Source organism: Balaenoptera borealis (genome assembly GCF_965194805.1).
Source record: "Balaenoptera borealis genome assembly, chromosome: 10".
Lineage (NCBI taxonomy): Eukaryota > Metazoa > Chordata > Mammalia > Artiodactyla > Balaenopteridae > Balaenoptera > Balaenoptera borealis.
The window spans coordinates 104426235-104453186 of NC_138874.1; the positions used below are offsets into that span (position 1 = coordinate 104426235).

Sequence of the window (26952 nt, forward strand, 5' to 3'; positions counted from 1 at the left end):
ATTTTATTGGCATAGAGTTCCTTGTAGTAGTCTCTTAGAACGGTGTCTGTTGTAACTTCTCCTTTTTCATTTCTAATTTTATTGATTTGAGTCCTCTCCCTCTTTTTCTTGATGAGTTTGGCTAATGGTTTATCAATTTTGTTTATCTTCTCAAAGAAGCAGCTTTTAGTTTTATTGATCTTTGCTATTGTTTTCTTTGATTCTGTTTCATTTATTTCTGCTCTGATCTTGATGATTTCTTTCCTTCTGCTAACTTTATGTTTTGTTTGTTCGCCTTTCTCTAGTTCCTTTAGGTGTAACGTTAGATTGTTTATTTGAGATTTTTCTTGTTTCTTGAGGTAGGCTTGAATATCTATAAACTTTCCTCTTAGAACTGCTTTTGCTGCATCCCATAGGTTTTGGATCGTCGTGTTTTCATCATGATTAGTCTCTAGGTATTTTTTGATTTCCTCTTTGATTTCTTCAGTGATCTCTTGGTTATTTAGTAACGTATTGTTTAGTCTCCATTTGTTTGTGTTTGTTACATTTTTTTTCCCAGTAATTGATTTCTAATCTCATAGCATTGTGGTCAGAAAAGATGCTTGATATGATTTCAATATTCTTAAATTTACTGAGGCTTGATTTATGACCCAGGATGTGATCTGTCCTGGAGAATGTTCCGTGAGCTCTTGAGAAGAAAGTGTAATCTGTTGTTTTTGGATGGAATGTCCTATAAATATCAATTAAATCTATCTGGTCTATTGTGTCGTTTAAAGCTTGTGTTTCCTTATTACTTTTCTGTTTGGATGATTTGTCCATTGGTGAAAGTGAGGTATTAAAGTCCCCCACTATTATTGTGTTACTGTCAATTTCCTCTTTTAGAGCTGTTAGCAGTTGCCTTATGTATTGAGGTGCTCCTATGTTGGGTGCATATATATTTATAATTGTTATATCTTCTTCTTGGATTGATCCCTTGATTATTATGTAGTGTCCTTCCTTGTCTCTTGTAACATTGTTTATTTTAAAGTGTACTTTATCTGATATGAGTATTGCTACTCCAGCTTTCTTTTGATTTCCATTTGCATGGAATATCTTTTTCCATCCCCTTACTTTCAGTCTGTATGTGTCCCTACTGAGGTGGGTCTCTTGTAGACAGCATATATGTGGGTCTTGTTTTTGTATCCATTCAGCAAGCCTGTGTCTTGTGGTTGGAGCATTTAATCCATTCACGTTTAAGGTAATTATCGATATGTATGTTCCTATTACCATTTTCTTAATTGTTTTGGGTTTGTTTCTGTAGGTCCTTTTCTTCTCTTGTGTTTCCCACTTAGAGAAGTTCCTTTAGCATTTGTTGTAGAGCTGGTTTAGTGGTGCTGAATTCTCTTAGCTTTTGCTTGTCTGTAAAGCTTTTGATTTCTCCATCGAATCTGAATGAGATCCTTGTTGGGTAGAGTAATTTGGTTGTAGGTTCTTCCCTTTCATCACTTTAAGTATATCATGCCACTCCCTTCTGGCTTGTGGAGTTTCTGCTGTGAAATCAGCCGTTAACTTTATGGGAGTTCCCTTGTATGTTATTTGTCATTTTTCCCTTGCTGCTTTCAATAATTTTTCTTTGTCTTTAATTTTTGCCAATTTGATTACTGTGTGTCTCGGCGTGTTTCTCCTTGGGTTTATCCTGTATGGGACTCTCTGCACTTCCTGGACTTGGGTGGCTACTTCCTTTTCCATGTTAGGGAAATTTTCCACTATAATCTCTTCAAATATTTTCTCAGGTCCTTTCTCTCTCTCTTCTCCTTCTGGGACCCTTATAATGCGAATGTTGTTGTGTTTAATGTTGTCCCAGAGGTCTCTTAGGCTGTCTTCATTTCTTTTCATTCTTTTTTCTTTATTCTGTTTGGCGGCAGTGAATTCCACCATTCTGTCTTCCAGGTCACTTATCTGTTCTTCTTCCTCAGTTATTCTGCTACTGACTCCTTCTAGTGTATTTTTCATTTCAGTTATTGTATTGTTCATCTCTGTTTGTTTGTTCTTTAATTCTTCTAGATGTTTGTTAAATATTTCTTGCATCTTCTAGTTCTTTGCTTCCATTTTTTTTTCTGAGGTCCTGGGTCATCTTAACTATCATTGTTCTGAATTCTCTTTTTGGAAGATTGCCTATCTCCACTTCATTTAGTTGTTTTTCTGGGGTTTTAACTTGTTTCTTTATCTGGTACATAGCCCTCTGCCTTTTCATCTTGTCTATCTTTCTGTGAATGTGGTTTTTATTCCATAGGCTGCAGGATTGTAGTTCTTCCTGCTCTGCTTTTTGCCCTCTGGTGGATGAGGCTATCGAAGAGGCTTGTGGAAGTTTCCTGATGGGAGAGACTGGTGGTGGGTAGAGCTGGCTGTTGCTTTGGTGGGCAGAGCTCAGTAAAACTTAATCCACTTGTCTGCTGATGGGTGGGGCTGGGCTCCCTCCCTGTTGGTCGTTTGGCCTGAGGCGACCCAACACTGGAGCCTACCCAGGCTCTTTGGTGGGGCTAATGGTGGACTCTGGGAGGGCTCACGCCAAGGAATACTTCCCAGAACTTCTGCTGCCAGTGTCCTTGTCCTCACAGTGAGGCACAGCCACCCCCCGCCTCTGCAGGAGACCCTCCAACACTAGCAGGTAGGTCTGCTTCAGTCTCCTATGGGGTCACTGCTCCTTCCCCTGGGTCCCAATGCACACACTACTTTGTGTGTGCCCTCCAAGAGTGGAGTCTGTTTCCCCCAGTCCTGTCGAAGTTCTGAAATCAAAGCCCACTAGCCTTCAAAGTCTGATTCTCTAGGAATTCCTCGTCCCGTTTCCTGACCCCCAGGGTTGGAAGCCTGACGTGTGGCTGAGAACCTTCACTCCAGTGGGTGGACTTCTGTGGTATAAGTGTTCTCCAGTTTGTGAGTCACCCAGCCAGCAGTTATGGGATTTGATTTTATCGTGATTGCACCCCTCCTACCGTCTCATTGCGGATTCTCCGTTGTCTTTGCATGTGGGGTATTTTTTTTGGTGAGTTCCAGTGTCTTTGTGTCGATGATTGTTCAGCAGTTAGTTGTGATTCCGGTGTTCTCAAAAGAGGGAGTCTATTTACTGTTTTTTTAAAGTACCACATCCCTAATTATGATACTGGGGTAACTCAGTGGCATTCATAGAAATTTGGCAGCCAGTAAAATCAAACAGCAAAAAAGTGTGATTCGCTACAACAGAGCACCTACTATGAGCCCAGCATTGCTCAAAGTACAAACGCAACCCGTTTCTTTAAAAGAAAAATCTATCCCAAACCTCATCAATAATATATAGTGAAAATTTAAGAAAGATTATTTTTTTCCCTTTTTGTTCCCAGTGGTCCAAACAAAATCTGCATAATTAGGAAGGAGCAGCTCTGTTAAATGAAAAGTTTAAAATGTAAAACTTTAAAATCCTATTATAATTTCATGGGATTAGATTGTTTTTATGGCACAAGTAAATTGGTTGTGTGTTGTTCTCCCCCACAAGATGAATAAAAAACAGTTTATAATCAGGTCCTCGGGGATTTGGCATGGATTTAGGAATTTTTTATTTCATATTCATTGTATAAGAAATGAAACTCTTCCATTTGGGACCTGAATGTGTAAATTTTTAATATATGACTCTTAGCTGGCATTTTTCAATATACAAGACAGAATAATTTAAGCCTAATCTTCATCTTAGAAGGGACATTTTGTTCTAAAATTGTTATCCTTTAAGTTCAGCAAATTGTAAGCTTGTTTTCTAAAACTACATTTTTTAGGCTGTAAGAAACCGCTTCAAATTAATATCAATGCTTCTAATGCTCCCATCCATGTTACATGGCTTAACTGGTGGGAGGAACGTAAAGAAAGAGGTTACTTGGGGGACCAGTTTCCTTAAATGACCCAGGATAACAACAAGAAAGCAGCAAAACCTTCCTTTTTCTTGTTAAGGCATGTAGATTCAGGAAACCCATGTCATTTGTTGAAACTGTCTGTGATTTCCAACGTGTTTGCCTTGCCATTTGGGGAGACTGTTTGTCTACTTGCTCATTCATTCGTTCAAGTGTCAATGGAACATCTATTGAGCGCCAGTCACTGCTCTGTGCTGGGAATCGGCAGGGGACAACAATGACAGCAACAAGAGACAAAAGTCCCTGTCCTCGTGGAGGTCACATTCTGGTTGGGGAAGCAAATAAGTAAAGTATATAATACATTAGGTGGTGAGAAATCCTTGGAGGAAGATGACGCAGAGGTGGGGTTCAGGGAGCACCAGGATGGGAACGGGGAACTGGAGTTTCGATGGAGTGGTCCAGGGAGGCGAAGGTGGCACTTGAAAAAAGACTTGAGTGACAGTAACTGATGTCTCATCTCTGCCCCCAGACCATTCTGCTCTCTTCCCTTCACCTCGGCCATGTACTTTGACTTGAAAATAACTGTCTCCTCCCCAATTACCAGAAGTAAACAACAGACTGGAGTCATGCTCACGATAGGGGAATTGGAGGGTGTTGGTTAATTTGAAGGGAGCAGAATTGGGTTATTGCGTTTGGGCTGGAATCTACAAATTCTAATTCTTTCTACTCTAGGGCCTGTTGCAAGAGACTGAATTTACAGCCCTGTGTTCCATCTAATCAAAGTATAAATGGAATGACTATGAAAAATTCTGCCTGGCTTTGGTCACCGGTGAAGACCAAACGCATTTACTTTTATTGAAAAGTCATTAGCAATAAGATACCATTATCCCCTTCACCAAAATATTATTAAGCAGGGACAACTTTAATTTCTCTATGAGGCAGTGGTTTTCCAGCCCAAGTGAGTATAATCTTTTTTCTCACACTAACCTCTATTGTCATTGCTTTATCTTCATTAAAACTTGGATTCTGCCAGAAGAGTGTGCAGGATGTGAAAAAGAGGATATGTGTGTGTGTGTGTTTATATATATTTCTTTTTTTTTTTTAGTCAAGACCAAATAAAAGGCTTAAGGTGTAGTTCCGCGGTGTGCCCAATGTCTTGGCAAATGTCTCCATACTTTAGACTAGTTTTATGGGTTTAAATTTCACTTAAGTGTCCAAAAGCTTGTTTTAGTTTTAAGATGATCAAAGCATTTGGTTATAGCCAAGTACCTACTGAGCAAATCACTAAGATTTGTCTTTTCAACAAAAGAAACAGTTGAGGAGGTTTTAGAAGTAACACTTAAAAGCTTTCCCATGTGCATGCAGTAAATAGTTTGCTAATTCTTTAGGAATCACTCAGAGCACCATGGAGAAATTGTCACCTGAGGGCACAGTGCTCAGAGGGGTAGGTGAACCTTGGTCCACACTTCCCACTGGGAAGTCATACCTGGTCCCCGACGTGCAGGCACGTGTTCTTGTCCATCAGGCCCTTCAATATCAGGCCTGACACAGAAGCCCTCAGGGCACAGGGGGCTTTGGATCCTATCTCTGGCACGGCTGGTTTAGGTGAATACCAGCTGTTTATTCAACTGTGAAACGGAGATAACACCTGCATCTCCTAGGTGCACGTTACAGTCAGTGCGACAATGTATACGGTACACTTCTCACAGACTGAATTTGCACACAGAGCAGGCACCCGATAAATTAATGGTGGCTGCCATCGCAAAATGCGAGTAAGGTATTCAAGCATCTCAGCTGGATCATCGCCTAGAGCGTGCACATCTCGGTGGACAGAAGGGAGACCTGGCACAGTGCTTACAGAGTTCATCTGATGAGGCCCATCGCTCACACCCGTACATTTCTCTCTATCCCTCTCCCTTTGGGAAACATGTTTCCAAGTTGCCTAAAGGACCCTGCAATAATAACCAGTACTGTTCCCAAGCAGAGCCCACCGCCCGCCCCCCAGCCCCGGCTCAGCTCATCTCCGGAGATAACCGACCTCCTGAAGCTCCTGGCTGCATCGCCAGCCGATCTCACTCAAGCACTGTTACTTCTCCTCGGAGCCAACCCTGAACATCCAGGGGGCTATTGATGTTAACATTCTAATTTTTCGCAGAGAGCCCTTGGAGGCCTACCCCCATCTAACTTGTCTGAGCGTCTCACATTGTATATTCTGACCAGGTTTTAAGAACTGCTGGAACTGACTTGGGGTTGGTTGCCAAGATCAAAATCTCATCTGTGGGTAGAAATGTTCTTTCCCACACAATGTACCCTCGGTTATTTGCATCTCTCACTCTCCTGGGCCTCTGGACTCGCCATCTTAGCAGCACCCAGTTCATCACTTGCTCCGGCCCCTCTGCATTACATAGTGTGGCCAAAAGGAGCTGGATTCACCGGCAGCGATCAGGAAAAAAAGGGACAGAGAGAGAGAGAGAGACAAGGCAGACACAAGAAACACAAAGGGACAGCTTGAACTTAGAGGGGAAAACATGTTTGTGTGTTTGTTGCCTGTTGTTTTTCAAACTCACTAAGACATGTGTTGTCCTTGAAGAAATTCAGAAATTTCAAGCACTCCTCCAGGTCGTTTCCACTGTTGTTGCAGTCACACCAGGGGGCCACGCTGAGGCTACTGGAGTCTATGTAGTTGGGGGTCATGACTGTACCTAGAAGAGTAAAAAACAAGGCGTTTTATTCTTGTGTGATGGTATAAACTTTCCTAGAGCCTAAAAAGAAACAAATGTTCCTCTGACAGCGGATGCACCGTGGATAATTACAAACATTGTGTTTGCTGAGTGGAAAATTAGGTTAAGCAGTGCATTTTCTTGGCAATTTATCTTGAGCACATAAAATAATTTACACATTTACTTAAAAAATTCTAACAGAACTCCTTGAGCTGCTCTTAGGGTGTTTTTCGCTGCACAAACGGTATGGATGTCATGGAGTAGGAGAGAATTAACTTAGAATGCATGAGTTGCCAAATCCCTTGCATTTTCTTGAAAATGTCATTAATCTTCAAAAACAGATAGAGCTGGTTTTACACATCTTAAAAAATCCTTTTAGGACGCTGCCTCTACTTCCCTCGGAAGCAACGGGCTCCTTCAGAGTAACCCAGAGAAGCTTAGAAGCTATCCTTATGGGTTACCCCACATTCTGGATGTATACAAGGAGGCTCTCAACTGATTTAGCGTTCCAAGTTGTGATGGAATTGGAAATAAACAATGGAAATTCTCTAAGCCAATGGCTCCTGGAGTATTGTCTTAAGAGTCCTCAAAAGTCCTCAAAGAAATGCTGGGTGGCCGCTCTTGCCTACATCTTCCCGTGTATTCATTGTTCTTCTGATGAGTTCTGTACTGGAACAAATAAACGATGCGTTTATACTTAACACGACCCAAATGTCTCCTCCTGGGTGGCTCACACCGGGCAATGCCTACTCGTGCCAAGAAGCCTTCTGTTTTTATACAGTTTGTGGAATTAAGAAGTAACAGGCAGTCCAGTGAGCCACAGGATATATTTGGTTCAGAAACAGAAAAAAATATTCTTTTTAAGCCCTTCTGGGTCAAGGGCATAACTTCTTTGCCCTACATTCCTTACTGACTTGAACTAAATAACGTCCCATTATACCTTGGGATGAAAACGTCAACCCACAGCAGAGAGAAGCTTCTAACTTTGGGTGAGAAAGGAACGGGCACCCCAAACGCTGGGTGAAGAGGTTAGAGTATGCCTACTAAGCACCCACTGTATGCCTGGCACCAGAATGGATCCCTGACATTTGGAAGAAGTAGGAACAAGCTCTGTCCTGAGAGAAGTTAGAACCCAATGACCAGAGTGGAGGGAAAGAGCTGGACCCAAGGGAGAAATAAATTTTGGTGCATAGAATGCATTGTCTCAACCAGGTATTCCCTTAAATAATGAGGATTTCATCATCCTCAGGCCAGAAACACCTGGCAGTCCTGAGGCTTGGCCCCGTACGGAGTATTTAATGAGCATGTGTACTTAGAAGGTACAGACTGAGCTGTAAACAGTGATTATATCCTGGAGTGGGGCTGTAGATCTTTAACACTGTCTCCTTTGGGTTCTCTGTATTTTTTTTTAAAAAACTCTTTACAATGAGCACTCCTTACTTAATTCAGTTATTTCTTAAACTTGTAATTCCATAGTTGATAAATAATCCTACTAGGGACTACTTTATTTAAGAAAAGGAGAGAGTGAATGCAAATTTGGAGGGCTGACTTAAGGGAGATAAGCTGATGGGACCTATCCATGAGAATGGTCAATAGCTGGTGAATGGTATTACCCAAGAGAGCACAGGTATCCTTGCAAAAAAATAGTTGGGATGAGTGTGCAGGCGCCTGCAATATCCCTGCATTAAGTACAGTCAGTGATTGTCCCAGTGGCTCTTGCTGAAGACACTCTGGCGACAAAGAATTTGGTCTGGGCTGTCACTCTCGGTGGGACTTTCTTTCTGCCTGGTGACTTGTGTGATCCTGGCAGGCGCTCACACCCTGGCTGAGCCATCAGGCTTCTGACAACCGTGATTTCCCTCATCCTTCCCTAGCCTTCATTACGTGTTCCTTCTCAAACGACAATCGTGAGCGAGCCCTGCCACCAAGGCTGCTGCAGCCCTGGCACCCCAGAGCCCTTCCTTTCCTCCTGCTGCCCCCGTTTATCCTTGGGTACAGATCTGCCTCTTTCTGTCCCTCTTCCGACTCGCACTGGTGCCTTGTTTATTTGCACTGCTCCCCGGAATTCCAAGAACCTGGTTCCTCTAACGCCTTAGGTCTTGAAAGACCGAAAACACTATTTCTGCTATGTCTGTTCTCAGGCGAAAAAATTAGGTGAAACACCCCCTACCCACCAGGAGCTGAATCACCCAGAATACTAATGGCGAGCAGGACCCCCAGTACTCAGGGATTTTCTTTCCAAAGGGCCATTTCTGGAAAACAGCCTTTCTGACTTCCCCAGACTGAATGACTTCCAAGTTCCCTCTCTCCAAAGTTCCCTAATTCAATTAACTTGGTTTGACTTGCTCTCCTCTTCCATAACCACGCCTTCCCCCCTACTTTTGTTCTGTGCGGTCAGTTCTCCAACTGAGACGCTTCCCAGGTCTTCACACTTGCTGCCTTCCCGTTCTTTAATAATCCCTGCTTCCTGCCTTTGCGCATCCATTGCCCTCCTTTTTTCTCCCCCCGTTCTTCAGAGGCGAGTCCCAACATCAAAACACCAGCACAGAGCATTCCTAGGAGATTTTTACATCCACAGGGAGCTGCAGGCTACAATGGAAGGAGTCTGAGTATTTGTAAACCAGCATTTTCTCCCATCCCATGTCTCCCCAGTCTTACCAATAAGCCCCGAGTAGGCGAGGAGGCAGTCAGCGTAGTTTTCCTTTAGACAGCTGCTGACAGACCTTGACTCCGGCTGGCAGTTGGTAAAAAAATCCGCCAGGCGAGATCTGCAACAGGAAGAAAGTAGGGGGTGGGGAATATGCTTTAAAATAGCCTAAGCTTCTGGACAGACATAACTTTTCTTTACTCCTTTCTTGATAGGCCTTTTTCCACACCGAAAAATACAGAGAATGTGAACTCTTAAAATATTAGCATCCTCTCTTATACGTGCCCCTAACCGTCCCCTCGCCCACCTGTGTGGGCGTCTTGCAGAGAAGTCTTCAGGGCCTATAACTGGAGAAATCTAGCTGCTTTGAAGTTTCCATTCAATACTTATTTCTGACTAGACTTATTTGCATCTTTAGGAAATATGCTTCTCCACACACTCACCGGAGATCCACACTGGGAAAATATTTACTTAATACAGAAACACGTCCCTGGCATCAAAAGAGGATGCTATAGCCCAACTGCTCCTGTAATTACTAGTGGCTTTAAAAATACGTGTTATCTGTCATCTAAGTCATGTCTCATCCACCACCCCAGGGAGGGGGCAGTGGTTTATTCCAGCCAAGTGATACTGAGGAGGAGCTCGCCTTTCCAGAACTGAAGGGAAAGGCAAAAGCGACGGGGTGACGCTGGCTCGGGTGCAATTTCACTGTCTGACCGGGTGGAGGGGGTCCACTGATCAAAGCGAAGCATCTGTCTGCAGTTTGCTAAGCCTCCAGGGGCCAGCTCAGTCCACCCAGAAGCCCTGGGTGGTGGTGAAGGTGCAGAAGTGAAGACGGGGCCATAGACAACACCGGTCTGGGGAGGAAAAGGGCTCTTTGTGGCCAACTGGCTGTTTTTCAGTCTAAAGAGGATATTGTTGGAGAAATCCTGAATGAGAGCTGGGGCACCTCTGAGGTCATCCGAGCAGACCACAGCTCTATGTGAAGAACACAATGGACTTCAAGAGAATTTAAATTATCTGGCAATTATGGGAGACAACGGACGTTTGTCTTAGCTTTCTTCCCTTTAGGTCACCCGAGTTGGCAGCCAACATACCCAGGGCTGTTTTTACTTCTATCCACCCAAGAAACTGTATTTACTTAGCATACTTAATGATATAAACAAGCTTGCCTGGGTGGAGCTGAGCAAGGTAGGACGTCTGGAGAACACAGAGGTTTGTAAAAGGCCTGTAGGATGCACATTCTGTGTCCCTTTCCTACAACTTTAACTGGAAGGGGATTAAAAGGCCTGATGAAATTATCTAAGTCCACAGCACATTGAAAAGGATGGTTCGTATGGGATTGGTTTCTCCTTGAACCCTTGTAAACAAGGCGTGTCTGAGCTTCCCTACTTGTGCCAATCTGTACATCCCGTATGTCATGTGCCTGGTTCCATGACTGTGACCCCCCGGGGCAGGTGTTGAAGCTCTGCTTTATTTTCTTTGCACAGCACCTGACACTCCTCAGACAGGCCCTTTAGAACGCTTCCCAAGCAGGGCCATGTGCTGAAGCTAAGTGGCTTGGCAAAATCCTCCAAATGAGGCTTGTGCGTATGCCTGTGTACGTGCCTGGATCTCTCCCACGGTCTAAGCCTAGTTGGTGTTTCCTGACTCTAACTGAACACACTGAAAGGCATAAAACCTGGCCGTTTTCTTTAGCCTGGTTAAAGGATTTACCTTTCAGAGGAAATCCCTAAAGGTGACTCAGGCTTACTCAACTGGCACCAATGGCATCCAGCTTGGACTGAGTGTTAATTTCAGAAGAGTTTCCCTGGTCATGAAAGTTAATGATCTCATGGCATTGGGCTACTAACTCTGCAAAGGCCAACTGTGGTTCAGGCAGCTGAGACTCCAGTTCTGCACACAACCCGATCAGCTCTCCGACCTGGCAGCCCCGCGCTCCCAGCTGCCCCGCGGAGACGGTCGAAAGGTCGCGCTGTCTCCGAGTCTCCTGTTTCTCGTAGCCTCTTGAGCAGACTATTAACTGAACAGCACCGTGATGCGGATTACTATCCTCCAGCGCGAGGCTAATGTCACCAGATTCATTTTACTTAACAACCTCAGAACTGACTCACAATTGGACTCTGGGATGAAAGGCTAATTGAGTCCGTCTGCTGCAGAGAACGTAACCCTGATTGGGAGGCTAAAACTAGATATACTGCTCTGAGCATCACCCCAGACAGGCTGGTTCTGGAGAGAGGATTGTCCGCACAGATCCCGGTCCTAAGGCAAAACCAAGCCAGTGGACGGCAAGAGTTTCAAAATAATCGTGAGCACATGCAGCGTAGCTAAAGCACTAACATTTCCCTGGTTCCTTCATTTTTGACCCACCTCCCCCTGCCGTTTATACTTGGAGACAGGATGGCCACTTTCTGTGATTCACATTTTACAGATAGAAAAACTGACGTCAGAGGAAGTTTATACAGTGGTTCCTGGAGCCGGCTCATTACGGGCAGACTGGCACCTTTTCACGAATTTTGCAAGTTGGTTAACATCACAGTGGTAGCTTGAAAGTGGCCTTGGTGGGAGTATTTACACAATGGTAATCAGCAAGCGCTACACATCAGGGTCTTGTGCTGTTCTTGGAGAACCAGTTGTTACATATTTACTGGCACAGTGCTCTTTAAAAACCAGCATGATGTAGTCAATCCCAGAGATGAAGGATGTGTCGGGTCTTGGGAGTTGAGTCCCAGCTCTTCCAGGACAGGCTTCCTCTCCCTTTGTGTCAAATGGCATGTGAAATGGTGTCGTAAATTAACCTCCAGTCTCCAGTATCTTCCAAAGAGAGAAAACAGTCCTCCCCAAAGATCCTCACATCCCAGCAGCACAGTCCTCTGAAATCTCTCAAAGCAACGTGTGCAAATGATTACATGTATTGACAAAGCCTCTGACTTCCTGCCCGTTCCATTCACTGAATGATGGGTCAAGTGCTTGTGATAATAACGATGAATAAGTTCCCTGTCCCTGAGCTCAAATAACCTGTCATCTAGAAGCTGAGAGAAACAAGTAAAAAGATTATAATACTACAGTGGCTAGCTCTTGATAAAAGGTAAGAAAAGCTGCTAATAAAAATAACACAACGTGAATGAAGTGTTTAGTATATATTAGGTATGCCTTCATACACTTTATATTTTTTCCTGACAACTCTAATAAGGTAAGGACTATTACTTTGTTATCCTAATTTTACAGAGGGGGAAACCACAGCTTGAGAGGCTGTAATATTGAGACTGAGACTTGGAGGACGGCTAGGATCCTTCAGGAAAAGGTGGAAGAGGGTACTCCGGGCAGAAGGAAGCAGTATGTGATAAAGTAACCATATTCTTAATAATCCCAGGGTAACAATTATGGAGTGTTTGTACCTGCCAGGCACTGATCTAAGTGTTTGGCATGTATTCACATAGTTAATTTTCACAACAACCTTAGTAGGTGATACTATCAGCCCCATTTAACAGATGGAGACACTGAGGGAAAGAGAGGTTAAGTAACTCCTTCCAGGTTGTAGAGCTCTGTGCTGGAGCTGGAATGTGACCACATTCTGTGGGACTCCAGAGCTGGAGGACATTCTCAACCACTACACCTAACACGTGCATCATCCAGAAAACTGTCAGTCGATCACTTGAGATGGTGGGACCACGGGAGGCAAATGGCTGAGTGACAGAGATGGTGCTGGCAAGATCACCAAGGGCCTTGAATGACCTAAGAGTTTGGATTTTATCCTGAAAGCAGTGGGAGTCACAGAAGGATTTTAAACAGAGAAGTAACATGAGCAGATCTGCAGAGCAGGAAGACTCTTGGGTGTCTCAGTTATTAAGCAAAGATTTGCTTGAGACCTCTTCTGTGTCCCCCCTGCTCTAACAGCGATGAGAAGAGCAGGACACTGGCCAAAGGCAGGAGGGACAATGGTGTTGGAGGCTGCAGCCGGCGGAGAACTGAGGGCCAGAAGGGGAGGAGGGAAGGAAGATGCCCTGAACGGTGGGTGTTGCTAGAATGAAAGTCAAGACTGCCAAAAGGTGGGGGCAGAATCAGGGTGTGAACAGCTCAGTAGACAGGGGTGCCATGGAATGTGGAGGGGGACCCGGGAGAGGACAGTCTGCAAGGAAGATAGTGAGGTGGCCTGTGGGTGTGCTAAGGTCATGGCGCCTTGGGAGTCAAGCGCCTAGTAGGTTGTGCGAGCCCCGGACCTTCATCTGTCCAGTTGCCAACCAGCCCCAGCATCCCAGGACCGCCCCCTGCACACGACCTCCTGCCCACCCTGGGTTAAGAATCACGCCGTAACCTTTTTCAGTGGCTTCCTCCGCCTGGGCTGCAGTGATGCAAACAAGAGAGCTTACATGGCCAGTGTGGGATTAACAAAGAAATTCCACAACTGCATTTCTTCTGGAGACATGAAATCTCCATGACGACAGCAGTGATGAACCTGATTGTTTTTCTCTAAGAAAATGAATAGGCACTAAAGTAGAAATGTATCTCCCTGCGAAAGAGAAATTTCCCACCCTTAAAGAGAAGAAAAAGGCCGGCAAATGCCAAGTTGGCCTTAGGAAATCTGCTGAAGAGAAAACACTGGTTTATGCAGAAAATATCATATTAAAGGAAGCATGCGGCTAACTGGAAATAGAAAAATGATTATAATGATAAAATCTAGGAGCGTCTTAAACAGCAGATGGTCTTTTGACAGTGGGGGGAAAATCATTTACCTACTTTTTCTGTTACCATTTTAAGGAAAATAGTGTTATGGCAAACAGGTAAAAAACATACTAGTAATGCCCAGTTTCACTCATCGTGGATTATTCTAATCCTTTAAATGTTTTTTTTTTTTTTTTTTCCAGGGCAAATCCCATACTTGGACACAAGCTGTGTGCTTGCTGGAATGGAGACCTGGACAAAGAATTGTGAGATCCTGAAAGAGATCCAGGCTCTGACACTAATAAACCAGAGTTCCTGAACACGATGCTTGACTACTTAGCTCTTGGATTTCCCTTCCACTTCAGAAAGACAGTCTATTGGACACTTGAAGCTACTTGGAAAAAAAAATCCACTTGTTTTTGAAGAATTCTTATTATTTTCATCCATGATCCCATTCCACCATTACACATGATTTAGTGCCAAGGCATTTGGTTTCCTTTGAGTATAGAGACCAGATCTTTCTAATGGATCCCCTCGTCTCATGTGCGAGAAAGCTGAGGGCCAAAGAGGTTAAGGCCCTGCTCACTGTCACATGGTAAGTGGTGGCAGAGGGGCCTTCACTGGAAGAGGAATCACCAACTGCCTGTAACAGCCCTGGAAGGAGCGAGTGAGGAGGGTGCTGGACTTTAATTACCCTGGGATTGAATTAAAGTCGTCAAGTGTCTAATTGCTCTGTGCCTCCCACCGTCTGACCAGCTTTTCTTCAGAGCCTTCTACCTAAGGTTCCCCTGATTTCACAGCCTCAGCGAGTGCTTTGCCTGCAATGCTGGGGCTCAGGAGGGGCCAGAGGGTGCAGACAGACTCTGCCCAAGAGGGTGGTGAGTTTGTCAATGAATGAGGCTCCCCTTTATTAAGGAGTCTTTGGGGCAACATCACTGCCCATACAAGACTTGCTGATCCACCAGCAACTCAAACTCGGAACAGGATCCATTTATTCATCTGCTCAGGTAAGAAATCACTGGCATTTTTCTCTGAATCCAACGTGAATGTTAGGGCTTTCAAGTCTTGGTTTTCAACTCAAGCCATTTAGTTTCTGAAAGCTTTCTCAATGGGTCAGTTAGAGGAGCCCCAAAATGACAGGCCTGGGAGTGACACGCATCTGTTTCTAATCCCAGCCCTACCTTCCATGGTTAAATACCTTAGTAAGGTATTTAACATCTCCAATCCTCAGTTTTTTCACCTGGAAAATGGGGCCAATGGTATCTAGAGTTGCCTTAAATGGTTGCTGTGACACCTAAGTGACAATTATATAAAGCACCTCGCTCAGAACCTGGAATACACGTTGCCCAATACATTTTTACTTCACATCCCTTCATCTTTTCTCCCCAATTTCTGGTCCATTCTAATGTGAAGCCCTTGCAACAAAAACATATAGCAAGCTCAACACAGAGAAACATATATCTTTATCTTCTGCTGGCCCTTATATTACATACAGGCAGACCTCAGAGACATTGCGGGTTTGGTTCCAGACCACTGCAATAAAGCGGATATTGCTATAAAGCAAGTCACACGAATTTTTTGGTTTCCCATAGCGTATAAAAGTTATGCTTCACTAAACCACAATCCATTAAGTGAGCAATAGCATTATGCCTAAAAAAATGTATGTACCTTAATTAAAAATACCTTATTGCTAAAAATGCCAAAACAACTGCAATAATAACATCAAAGATCACTGATCACAGAGCACCATAACAAATACAGCAATAATTTAAAAGTTTTAAATATTACAAGGATTACCAAAATGTGACACAGAGATACGAAGTGAGCAAATACTGTTGGAAAATGGTGCTGACAGACTTGCTCAATGCAGGGTTGTCTCAAACCTTCAATTTGTACAAAACACAGTTTCTGCAAAGTGCAATAAAATGAAGTACGTATTTAGAACAGGTTAATCTGTGTAACTGAGGGCGGTAAGTCTGACCAAAACAAATTTGACGAGTCCGAAGCCAGGTATCCTGAGGTGTTACTTAAAACCTCTCAGTCATATGAGCTTATAGAATAAAAGCATTTTAAGAAGAGCTACTTTTTCCCATGCATTTAGGGGGAAAAGACATATTTTTTTAAATGACTAAATATCAGTAAGTTTGTTAATACTGCTAATGTTTTATGCAGAATAAAATCAATTAGAAAAACATGCTGCCCAAATCAGCCCTGGGATGACAAAGCAAGAGCACTGGAATGGTAATTTTCTGGAGCAGTGACACAAAACAGATTTTTCCTCTTTCTGTTTTTAGAAAATTACCTTAGCCCTTCTTCTCCGGCAGCCTACTGGAGAGCACATCTGGAAAGCATCCTTCAGCAAATCAGAGCCTATGTTAAACATATTTTGCAGGGGGTGTATTCTTGCTTTGCTGTTTCCCACTTTGGACTGAACATTCTGGCTTCCCGAAGCAGAGGCCCAGTGTTTGCCAGGGGCAGGCTGTGAAGCTGGGGGGCTCGGGCTGCTCTTCAGAGAAATCAGGTCCTCCCGCTGCCTGGGAGCCAATGTGACCTCTCTGGAGCAACGGCCCTGGGGCAGGTTTGCACGCCCCAGGCACAGATGCTCAGAGCTCCACTGTGTTCCTCAGCCCCTTAATGTGGGTCCCCACTCCTGGCGGGATGATGAAAGCCTCAGCCAACGATGTGCTTCTTGGTGACTTAGCCAGACCGCGGCCACATGTTGTTGGGAAATAGAGCCGTGAGGTCCAAGAAGCTCTCAAGACTTGCCTAATGCTTTATTTTCCTGGGACAGGAAGGCCCCTGTGACCAAGTCGAAATCAATGCCTGTTGCCCCCAAATCCCTGCTCAGCCTCATCCAGATTCTTAGGCCCATTTAACCAAATGCCCCACACCTGCGCCCCTCACCCTGGGGAGTCCCTTCTCATCTGGCTCCTTGGCAGCTCCTGGCCTAGCACGTGGGTCACAGGAGGCTGAGGTCACTGCCCTCTGAACTTGACCCACAGGAAGACGGAATGCAGGTGGAGCCACGCATCATTTTAGCCCATGTGTCCTGCTTGGGGTCTATCTCTAAGGGTGAGGGCTCAGTGAAAGCAGGCTGCAAGGGCAGAGATGCGATGCCTCCTTAGCCTTTCTGATCACATCAAACTGCATCCTTAGCCTTTCTGATCACATCAAACTGCAGCAGCCCTGCCCCACCCCCCCACCAAGGGAAGCCCAGGTCAGCATCAGATCAATCTCGGCATCCCTCAGGAAGTCACCTTGCATGAACACTGACAGCCATCAATCAACATCTGCAGAGCGGCTGACACAGCTTGACAACTAATCTCTACGTGGCAAATCTGGAAGTTGGCAACGGAATCCATCCCAACCTAGAAGAGGCTCTCTGCAGCCCCTGATTGGATGCCCCAGAGCTGCCCTTCAGCTGGGACTCCTCCCTTCCCCTCCCTCAGCAAATTTCTCCAATGCACACACTGATGGCCACTCTCTAAACAGACTGTACGTCATCATGGGAGCACAGACACATTGCGAACAACCCTATGCTTCGTGGTCAAGTCAAATAAGTTTTTTTGTATTATCCATGCTACAGCACGTCTCTAGCGCAGAAAATGTAGCTTTGGTGGTACTTGCTTTTACAGGAAGAAACTGAGGGAGAAAAGGAATTGGGGGTTTTTCTGGATGATGAAATTATCATTAATCTCTCAGGTATCCAACAGCTGTCTGTGACAAAGATGCTAAAACTCTTTGAGTAAGTCGTATCCATTAAGTTTTCTATATTTCTGCAGGGAATCTTTAGTAATCAGTTTTGTGACTTTTGGCCACAAGGAGAAAGAGAAATAGAAATCTAGATGTTCAGCCGATCTTTCGCCAGTAGAACCATACCTTAAAACTCCAGACCGACACGTTGTGAATTTACTTCATGTAGAACTGTGCAGGTACCTCCACCTTCAGGAGTGAATTACAGAAGTTGCCTTACATTCATCCTGAAATCTAAGAAGCTCTAAGTCAACTGCTCAGGTACCCAGGGCAGCAAAGGTCACCCACCATGCTTCCATTTACTTATGCCCACTCTTGCTTCAGAAAAAATTTTGACATGAATTTGAACGTAGCTTTGATGCAACAGAATAAATGTAAAAATTAGCGAGGGTATTTGGGACCAAAGAAAGATAAGACAGAGGTAGAGGTGCAGTCAGTACAAAATGCACACACACACCTGGCTAGATGAAAGCTAAGCACTTGGCTCTGTGCTTTCTAGAAACCACTGGGAAGAGGGGGGAAGTAACTAGTTCCACAATTCGTGATATACCAAAAATCAGAAACCAGACAGATGCTCAAAAGAAAATCAACTGTGGGGGGCCGAACAATGACCCACGAAGATGTGTACACTCTAGGCCCTGGAACCTGAGACCTAAGGCTATGCCACCTGACAGGGTAATAGCACCTTTGCAGATGTGATTGAAGTTGTGGGCCTTGAGGGGGGTAGATTATCCTGCACTATCCAGGTGGGCCCAATGTAATCCCAAGGGTCCTTAAAAGTAGAAGAGGGAGACAGATAAGGAGGTGAGAGTAATACAATGGGAGAAAGACTGGACCAGCCTTTGCTGATTTGGAAGATGGAGGGAGGGGCCATGAGTCAAGGAATGAGGGCAAAAGACAATAAAGTATATTTGCCCCTAAAGCTTCTGGACGGAACTCAGCCCTGTGGATGCCTTGAGTTCAGCTCAGTGGGATCGGGGCAGTACTCCTGACCTTCAGAACCGGAAGAGAATACGTCTATGTGACTTAAAGCCACCACGTCTGTAGTAATTTGTTACAGCAGCAACGGAAAATGAAAACACTATGAAACGGCAGTAAAGGTTTTGCAGATGGAATCTGAAAATGGCCCAGGACTTAAATTTCAGTTCAACCACTTACTAACCATGACATTTTGGGCACGTACCTTAACTTTTCTGAAGCTTAATTTACTCTGGTAGAATGACAGGAAGTCCTTCCAAGGGTTCCTGAAGGATTACGTACATGTACCTGGCACCTAGCACCTGTTTACAACTGTTCCAGATTCCTAGATGAGGACAGGGCTCATAGCGCTGTTGCTTCCTGCTCTGCTCTGACCTTGAGACCTCTATGAAGCCCCAGGGTAGAGATGACCGCACTGGTATTTCCCTTAGAATCCATCTGCTAATAACTTGGCAGATGAAATGCTTTGTCCTGAGGTCACTAATTCACCTATTCAAGGTCTGTATGTGCTCGATAATCTCACGATTAACATCGGGCTTACAACTTCCATTAGGACCGAAGAGAGATTTCTCCTGTGAGTCCTCTACGTCTTCAAGCAGAGAAATGAGTTTTACAGGACAATGGACTCAAACCCACAGAAAAACAGGTCAAGGCAATTCTACAGGTCACTACATATGATTCCTATATGATGTCCTCTGCTGGCCTGGTTGGCATCAGGCCTGTGTCAATTTAAGGAGGTGCTGTCTGCAGCCTCAGAAGCAAATGTCAAACCATGATGTTTATAGCTAGAGAAACTGAACTCTAATGACTTCAGGGAAACACAGGTAAATTCTAGAAATTATCCCAAGTGCTGTCTGGCCTCCTTCAGTCAAACCTTGCTTCTTCAAGTGTTCCCAGAAGATGAAAAATTAAAATTACACAGGCTCTCTTGACTTTACTAATTTGCAAAACTCCCCCCTTGTCCCTACCCCCAAAGGACAGCCCTGTGGTACCTGAGCCCCAAGCTTCAAGCTCTGCTCAGCCAAATATTAATTTATCTTCCACACATTGAAGGAGCCTAGTTGCTGTGCCCTGGGAGTGGGTGTGGGGACGGCGGAAGACACATGGATGTCTGAATGGTAACAGCCTGCACTTGCACAAACAGACTTTAAGCAGAAACATATGAAAAGAAGATCTCCTATTAATCCTTAATAGGGTTTCAGACTTCCTAAGGAAAATTATGTTCAATAGTAAATACACACTAGGTCATTTTTCTTCCAGGCAAGTTGTTTTAAGGTCAACAGAGACTTTGAGCTCAGCAAACAACTAGTCCCTAATATCTTCCTTCCTAGATGGGGCATTGCTCGGGAGACGGAATTGTGGTGTTACATGTCAAAAGAATAAATCACTTATTCCACTGCCATCAGATGATAATTCTCCCCTTTTTTCAGAAAATCCATATTCTTGGTAGTGATCCATTCTCATGTTTAACATCCTCTTGTCAACAGCACCCTTCCACCCCGCTCCATACCCCACTGCACCCCGCCACCCGTTTCTACGTTTTACCTAAAGCTCTCAGCTGAATTTAAAACTACATTCCTCCTTTTTTTTCCCTGTAGGGCAGAGCAGCTGTTTTCCATGGTTCGCATAAGCCATTTTCTAATAAACTGTCCCCTCAACCACTCCACTCAAACAGGGCTTATTTTGACCCATTCACAGTGAACTCAAGGGTCTCCTCTGAGCCCTCCCACCAATCCCCTCCCTGGCTCTGAGCCCCATGGAGGGCGTGGCTTTGGCCTTTGGGCCCACACCTCCCCTCCATCACTCTCTTCTTCACATCTTCACTTTGATGATACACTGCTTGCACCATGAGAAGGTGAGCACCTGGGATTATGCCTGGCGTAAAGCAGATGTTCAGAAAATATGTGTTGAATGAGTGAGTGAATAAATGAATGAATGAATCCAAGTGCCACACACTATGGCTCCAATCACCTAGAGACCAATACTCATCATGGACATCTTGGCGTTACAGTTGGGCACAGATGAGGAGAAACAGCAGCCCACGTCTAACTACTCCAGACACTGCACTAACAGCTATGTTCGTCTAGAGTCGGTCACTGTGCCTGATGCGTCATAAGCCTGGGTCACTTAATACCCAATAACCTGACCAGCCAGGTTAGTCTTATTTTACAGTGGAGGACCCTGGGGTTCAGAAAGGCCACCAGCCAGCCACAATCACGGAGCTGGTAAGAGTTAGAGCCAGATTTTGAAAAGAAAACCACAGACTCTCCAGCTCACACTCACCCCCACAGCAATGAAAGAATTGATGTTCCATCTTTTCATTTTAGTTCTTGGACATTTGCCGCCACTTTGCTGTGATCTGTGCACACAAGAAGCCGAAATCTGATTTAAGGGGATGTAAGTGATCTTTACTAGGCACAATAAAGTGTAATGACAGAATCAGTGGGCATTCTTTTGGTTTAATAGTGCTTGCAGTTTAAAAACATAAAAAAAATAATATCTGTTGTTACTGTTCAGTAAGGCCCAAATGCAATCCTACGACACAGCCGTGTTCATCTTGGCCCAGGCTGTCCCTCACTGAGCATCCCACCTCCCCAGGCTGTGTACACCGTCACCCCTCATCAAGAAGTGAGGGGGGCAAAAAGTGGGGCTCCCCAGGCCCACAGGGAGAAGCCAGCAGCCCCTCAAGCACCCTTTCCTGGCTGCAGGGACCACTCCTAAGGCTGGGCACAGGAGGCACCAGGCAGGGGCTGGCCTGGCCGGGATCATCTCCTCGGGTGCCTTCCCACTGTGCCCGGCACCCATCGGCTCCGGGAAGGGCAGACACGCATGTGGGCCCCTTCCCGGAGCTGATGGGTGCCGGGCACAGTGGGAGAGGGAGTGAGCCCTGAAGTCAGACCGTGGGTTCCAATCCCAAGAGCCCCTGCTGCTGCTTCAGCTCTGCATCTCCCCAGGTATGAAACACAAGCACCAAGAGCAGGGCTGTGGGAGGATTAAGGCCCAGAACCCAGTGCCTGGCACAGAGTTCAGTGCTCAATGAAGGGCCGATATGAGTGCTGCCATTACTACTCTCAGGGTGCTTTCAACGCTGGCCCCATCTCTCCAATCACAGCCTAGTGAGGCAGGTAATGTCTCTCCTCCTTCACACGAAGGGACAGGTGTATGGGAAGCACGTGCAATCTCCAGGACCCTCAGCCAAGGAGGGTCACAGCTTCAGCTGGGTTCTGGAGGCACCTGAGGCCAGCACACCCTGCCCCAGTGCGGACAAGGACACTAAGCCTGGCTCCCTCAAGAGGGCGCTCTCCCACGCGGCTTGGAATAGAGTCCCGTGGACAGGCAGTGCTTAGTGGCACCTCTTGTGTACCCAGAGAACACCGCTTCCTGCTCTCTCTGAGCCTAGGGGTGGTGGGGAGCAGCCCAGAGAGAGCCCCGGGCCTGAGGCTTGTGGAGTGGACTCGTAGGGGCGCCTCGGCATCCAGTCGCCCAGGACCAAGGGTGCTGATCTCCAACTCGGTCATCTAGCACCTAGCACAGTGTCTGACGCACTGGGTTCAACAAGGACACCGACCTTCCAAGGACCAGGGCCACTAAGCACCTACAATGCAAGATGCTGTGTGTGAAGCAGTGGCTGTAGTGGGACAAGGACGAAGATGGAGATACAGCCCCGTTGGGACACTGCATCTGACCTCCCACCAGCTGCACCCACCACCTGCCCTCTCCTGTGACCAGCAATGAGCTAGGAGTGAAACAGCCTGCATATTTATTTGTGTAGGTCAAGGCTCACGGTGATCTTGGCTCACGGGATCATAGCACTTTGGAATCTTGAACATCCGTGTGTGGTTGAGTAACCCGTGTCATAGCCCCACCATAGGCGCTGCCCATCCCACGCTCCCTCCTGAAAACCAAAGATGCTTCCACTTGGAAAAAGTGACAAGAAAAGCAGAGTAAAGCATGTCAGCTTTCCTTATTTGAATAGCTCAGGTCAAAGATTGCTCCGAAGGTCATTTTAGAAGGAGGATTTCTATTCAAATAATTGCTCTGAAACACCGTTTTGCTTTGCATTTTTTTCCAGCATAACTCAGACAAATGAATTCCAATCTCAGGCCAAGCTCAGCCTATGGACGACAGGCTGTCTACTTCCTCTGCACACTGAGGGCAAGGTTCCGCCCTGCAGTGGGGCCGGTAAATAGATACATGTTGGCCATAGCTCAGCAGCCTCTGTTTCTGAGGAGCTATCACCTGGGCAGACCTTCGAGTCCTTCACAGTGGATCCCACAGCCCTTCAAATAAAGCCCAACTTTAGTGCAGCCGAGAAACTGCCCAGGTGTTTTCTCCTCCCCTTCCCCAGCCTGGGCTAACAGTCACCTCAGTCACAGTGGTGAGGCCTCTCCGAGGTCCCCTGCTAAGTCTCAATGCCCCACAGGGCCCATCTGGCTGCTCACTCCTTCCCATCCTCAGCTTGCAGACCCCTAGAGCAGAGTGAGGCCCATCAGCCTAGGTCATCACCTGGTCAACACACCTTCAGGCAGTGGGTTTCCAAGTGTGGACCCCAGACCAGCAGCAGCATCACTGGGAATGATCTAGAAATGCAAATTATCCAGCCCCACCCTGGACCTCATAGATCAGAAACTGATCTTGACTGCCGGCTAAAGCTGGAGAACCACCGCCCTGGAGCAACGGCACCTGGGAGAAGTCCGGGACCCCCTCTTGCAGGGGGTGTGCGCGTACACTCCATGTGGACGCCCTGGGCCCTGCAAAGCACCCGGCACTCCAGTCCTGCTGAGCCAGTGAATGAACCAACCACCCACCAGAACGCTGAGCAGAAAACTTTCTCAAACCATATCTGCAGCTAAAAATGTTTCAACTCGAATTTTTGAACTTGGAACATGGAAGAGGCATTTCCCATTTGCTTTGGTCTACTTCCACAGAAAGGTTTTCTAGCATGACAATATCAAGATCCTTTGCTGGAGTGAACATCCACAGAAAGGTGACATTCTCTCTCCCCAGACCCCATCCTAAGAAGTTTAAGGCTGTTAGACGGAGCCAGCTAACCCTCCAATAGGAATTCCAACTGCTGGGTGCTCACAGAACTCTCCAACTGCCAGCTTCCCGGCATTTCCGATTCTAAGGGCTATCCCAGGCCCAAGGTCATTACAATCCTTTAGTTTCTGCCATGGCAAATGATGATGGAGTGGGGAGAGCAGAGAGGGGCTGCACCTGAGATGGCTCACATTCCAAGGACCAGACATTTACCTGTGACACTCTGACCAAGCCCCTACCACCGAGTCTTGGGCACAAAGTGCTTTTACAAGTCATTACAGATTTCCGCCTGACTGAGCTGAATACGAGGCTGAAATGCTTTGTCGAGCTAGAAACCAGAAGGAAGGTGTTGTCAGGAGGGCATCTCTCAGGGCAGGAAACCAAGTTGAGCCAGATCCCCTTGTCACACAGGCCCAGAGTGACAGCCGATGGGAAGCTCAGCAGCTTTCTGGTTACTGGTACCCGTTTCCAACTGGAAGGGCCATGGCTCTGGCTCCCATCCCCACCTCCCCCAGCCTCACCATCCTGACACACTGGAGTGAACACGTGGGCACGAGGCAGCCACACACACACACCCAGACTGTCTTAGTTCCAGGAGACCACGGAGACACTTGTGCACACACGTCTTCTAGCCCAAGATGATTCTGGTCCTAGTGCAGCAGTTCTCAAAGAGAGGTCTGGGGACCCTGGCAATCTCAGAGAGCCTTTTAGGGTTCTTGAAGTCAAAACTATCTTCCCAGCCATACTAAGTTCTGATTTATCTTTCTAACTCTCAGGCTCTCAAGAGAGTACCGTGGAGTTTTTCCAGAGGCCACGTGACGTGGGATACTGCAAAAGTCTGAATGCCGAAGCAGATAGAAGAATCAAGGCGTCATCTGGTCCGACATTAGATTTGTAAAAGTGTAAAATGATCCCATGCTTCTCCCTAAACTTTTTTGTTCTGGAAAAGGTAATGATTTTTTAAAATAAAACTATGTTCTGTTATTTATGGTAACATGTAACGGGCATCTCGGTGTTATTTTTTTTTTTTTTTTTTTTCTTCTCTGGAGGTGAGGGGTAGGGGGTCGGTGTTATTTTTAAATGAAGTGATAAATACGTAAACACTTCTTCAGCTTTGATTCCCAATATGGTAAGTATTGATAGACTTAGCCCACAGATGCAAAAGCCCTTTGGGATCCTCAGTAATTTTAACAATATAAAGGAGTTCTGAAACTGAAAGGCTTGAAAACTACTGTTCTAACGAGAAGTGAAATACTTTTGATGAGGGGCACTTAAGTCTTACTTTGACAAGATCCAAAGTCCTCTTACTTACAATTTTTGTTTTAAAATGAATAAATAAAGAGTTAAAAACAAAATCACCTCCAGTCTCCAATTCCACACACTCTGAGGAAGGTGATGTGGGTGGTTTTCAAGAGACGCACACATTGCACCCGAAGCAGGGGCACAGCGGACAGAAGCCAGGCTCTGCAGCCCTGCAGACCCTCCGGGCGTTCATTCCAGTGGCACCACGTGGGTGACTGCAGAAGTTGCTCAAGATTGCACCTCCTCATCCGTGAGCCGGGGACGAGGACGGCCCTCACTTCCGGGGTCGTTGTGAAGTGCTTAGCACAGTACCCGGCGCACTGCAAATGTCACATAAATGTTACCCTCTTCGTCATCATCTTCATCACCATCATCGTCATCCACAGCTTCCTGCAATAATGTCCCTGGCTCTGCAGATTCTGGGCCCCTGAGTCCTGTACAACGAGCCACCCTGCCCCCACCCCTTGTGGCTCGCTTCCTAACAGGATGATCAGATGATTCATGGCACAGAACCACCCAGACGAGAGGAAGGTTCAGACTCAGTGGCACTGAGTCAGTGACTGCCCTTTGCTGGATGGCTCACATCACTGACTCAGACACAAGCACCTCTAAGGACCCTTTATTCACAGTTACTCTGGGTCACTGAAGCAGCACGTGTCCCAAGAGGCTGCCAGGGGTGCCCCCACTGCCTATTCAGTTAAAACAATAGTGAATCTAGGACTCCAGGCCCAACAAACTCGTGGCCAGCTCCATCCACGTCTCAGTGGGTATCTTTGTATGCTGATAATTGTTTATTCTAGACAGAAATGCTCTTGAGATGACACGTGGTCCAAACACTTTTGGACTTTGTCTACCACCGCCTCTGCCCCCCACTTTTCCCTAATGGCACCAACTGAAAAGATGGTGATGTACAAAGCTTAGCAACACAGCTTCACATAATGGAGTTGGAATTTCCTCGTGCCCCTCAATGCTGTGGGTGCATAAAAGTGTAAAGCAGTAAAAATCTACCCCTTCCACTCACAAATCCTGCTTTAAAGGTCTCTGTCTGCTACTGGAGCAGGGATGGCGGGGGGATGCTGTATTTGGAATCATAAGCTTTCTTTGTCCTCTGTGATCAAAAGTTGTGGAAAGTGTGAGGGAGAAAGAAAAACGTATTTATTGAGTCTTTGCTTTGTTACGTGGCAGGCACTGTGCTGATGCCTTGCAGAGATATCGCATTTAATCCTCACGGCTGCCCTGTGAAGATGGAGTCGTTACCTCCCTTTGTAGATGCAAAACTGAGGCCACGAGCTGCCCATGTTCTAGAACTATCATAACCAGGATGCGAGCCCAGGGTCGCCTCACTCACAAACACATTGACAGTTACTGGGGAAGGAAAAAAAAAGTCCCAACTCCAGCTTGGTGTGGTACTTTTCACATTGATGGTTCTTTTAGATTCTTGTTTTTCTTGGATGTAAAATTTTCTGCGTAATTAATTGCTTTTGGAAATCACAGAGCAATTTCCCATTCACTGAGTTGGAAATGCCCCGTAGAAATGTAAGTGCCAACGTGACTGCAGGATATCTAACTTGGGGTGGTGCCTGAGTGGGGGTCTGGGGTTTCCTTGGGCGCAGCAGGACTCCAAGCCTGGCTGTGAGACCCGGGCTCTAATCATACACGACAGCCACCCGATGAGGGGGGCGCAGATTTCCCTGCACAAAAATGAGACAGCTCTGGGTCACAGGCTATGGGAACTTATGTCAACTGCAAACCATGCATGATCAAAAGAAGTCTTGTGTCCTGTGGAGGCCGGGACAGGGAGGTAACAGCCTCAGCTTAAGGGGCCAGCATACCAGTCAGCATGGGATGCCCTTGGACCCCAAAGGATGTTGGTCTGGATAAGGGGGCAGCCCTCTAGGAATACTGGGGTCTCCCTTTCCCCACTCTTTGCTCCGTGGATAAAGCACATTTGAAAAAGAGAACGATATAAAATGGAGGCATCCCCTTCCCTTGAAAGAAAAAAAAAAGAGACTGTAAA

General features: G+C 46.0%; 1 protein-coding gene across 4 annotated transcripts in view; it reads right to left on the reverse strand.

Annotated features, from left to right (window-relative positions):
- Positions 1-26952, reverse strand: part of GFRA1 (GDNF family receptor alpha 1) — a 221631-nt gene that overhangs the window by 39030 nt on the left and 155649 nt on the right. For all 4 annotated transcript variants that reach the window (XM_082407847.1, XM_082407848.1, XM_082407845.1 and 1 more), the window contains 2 exons: positions 9212-9321; positions 6401-6535 (listed from right to left, as the gene is read on the reverse strand). In XM_082407847.1, the coding sequence (XP_082263973.1) occupies positions 6401-6535; positions 9212-9321 (245 nt within the window). The remainder of the gene's footprint in view (positions 1-6400; positions 6536-9211; positions 9322-26952) is intronic.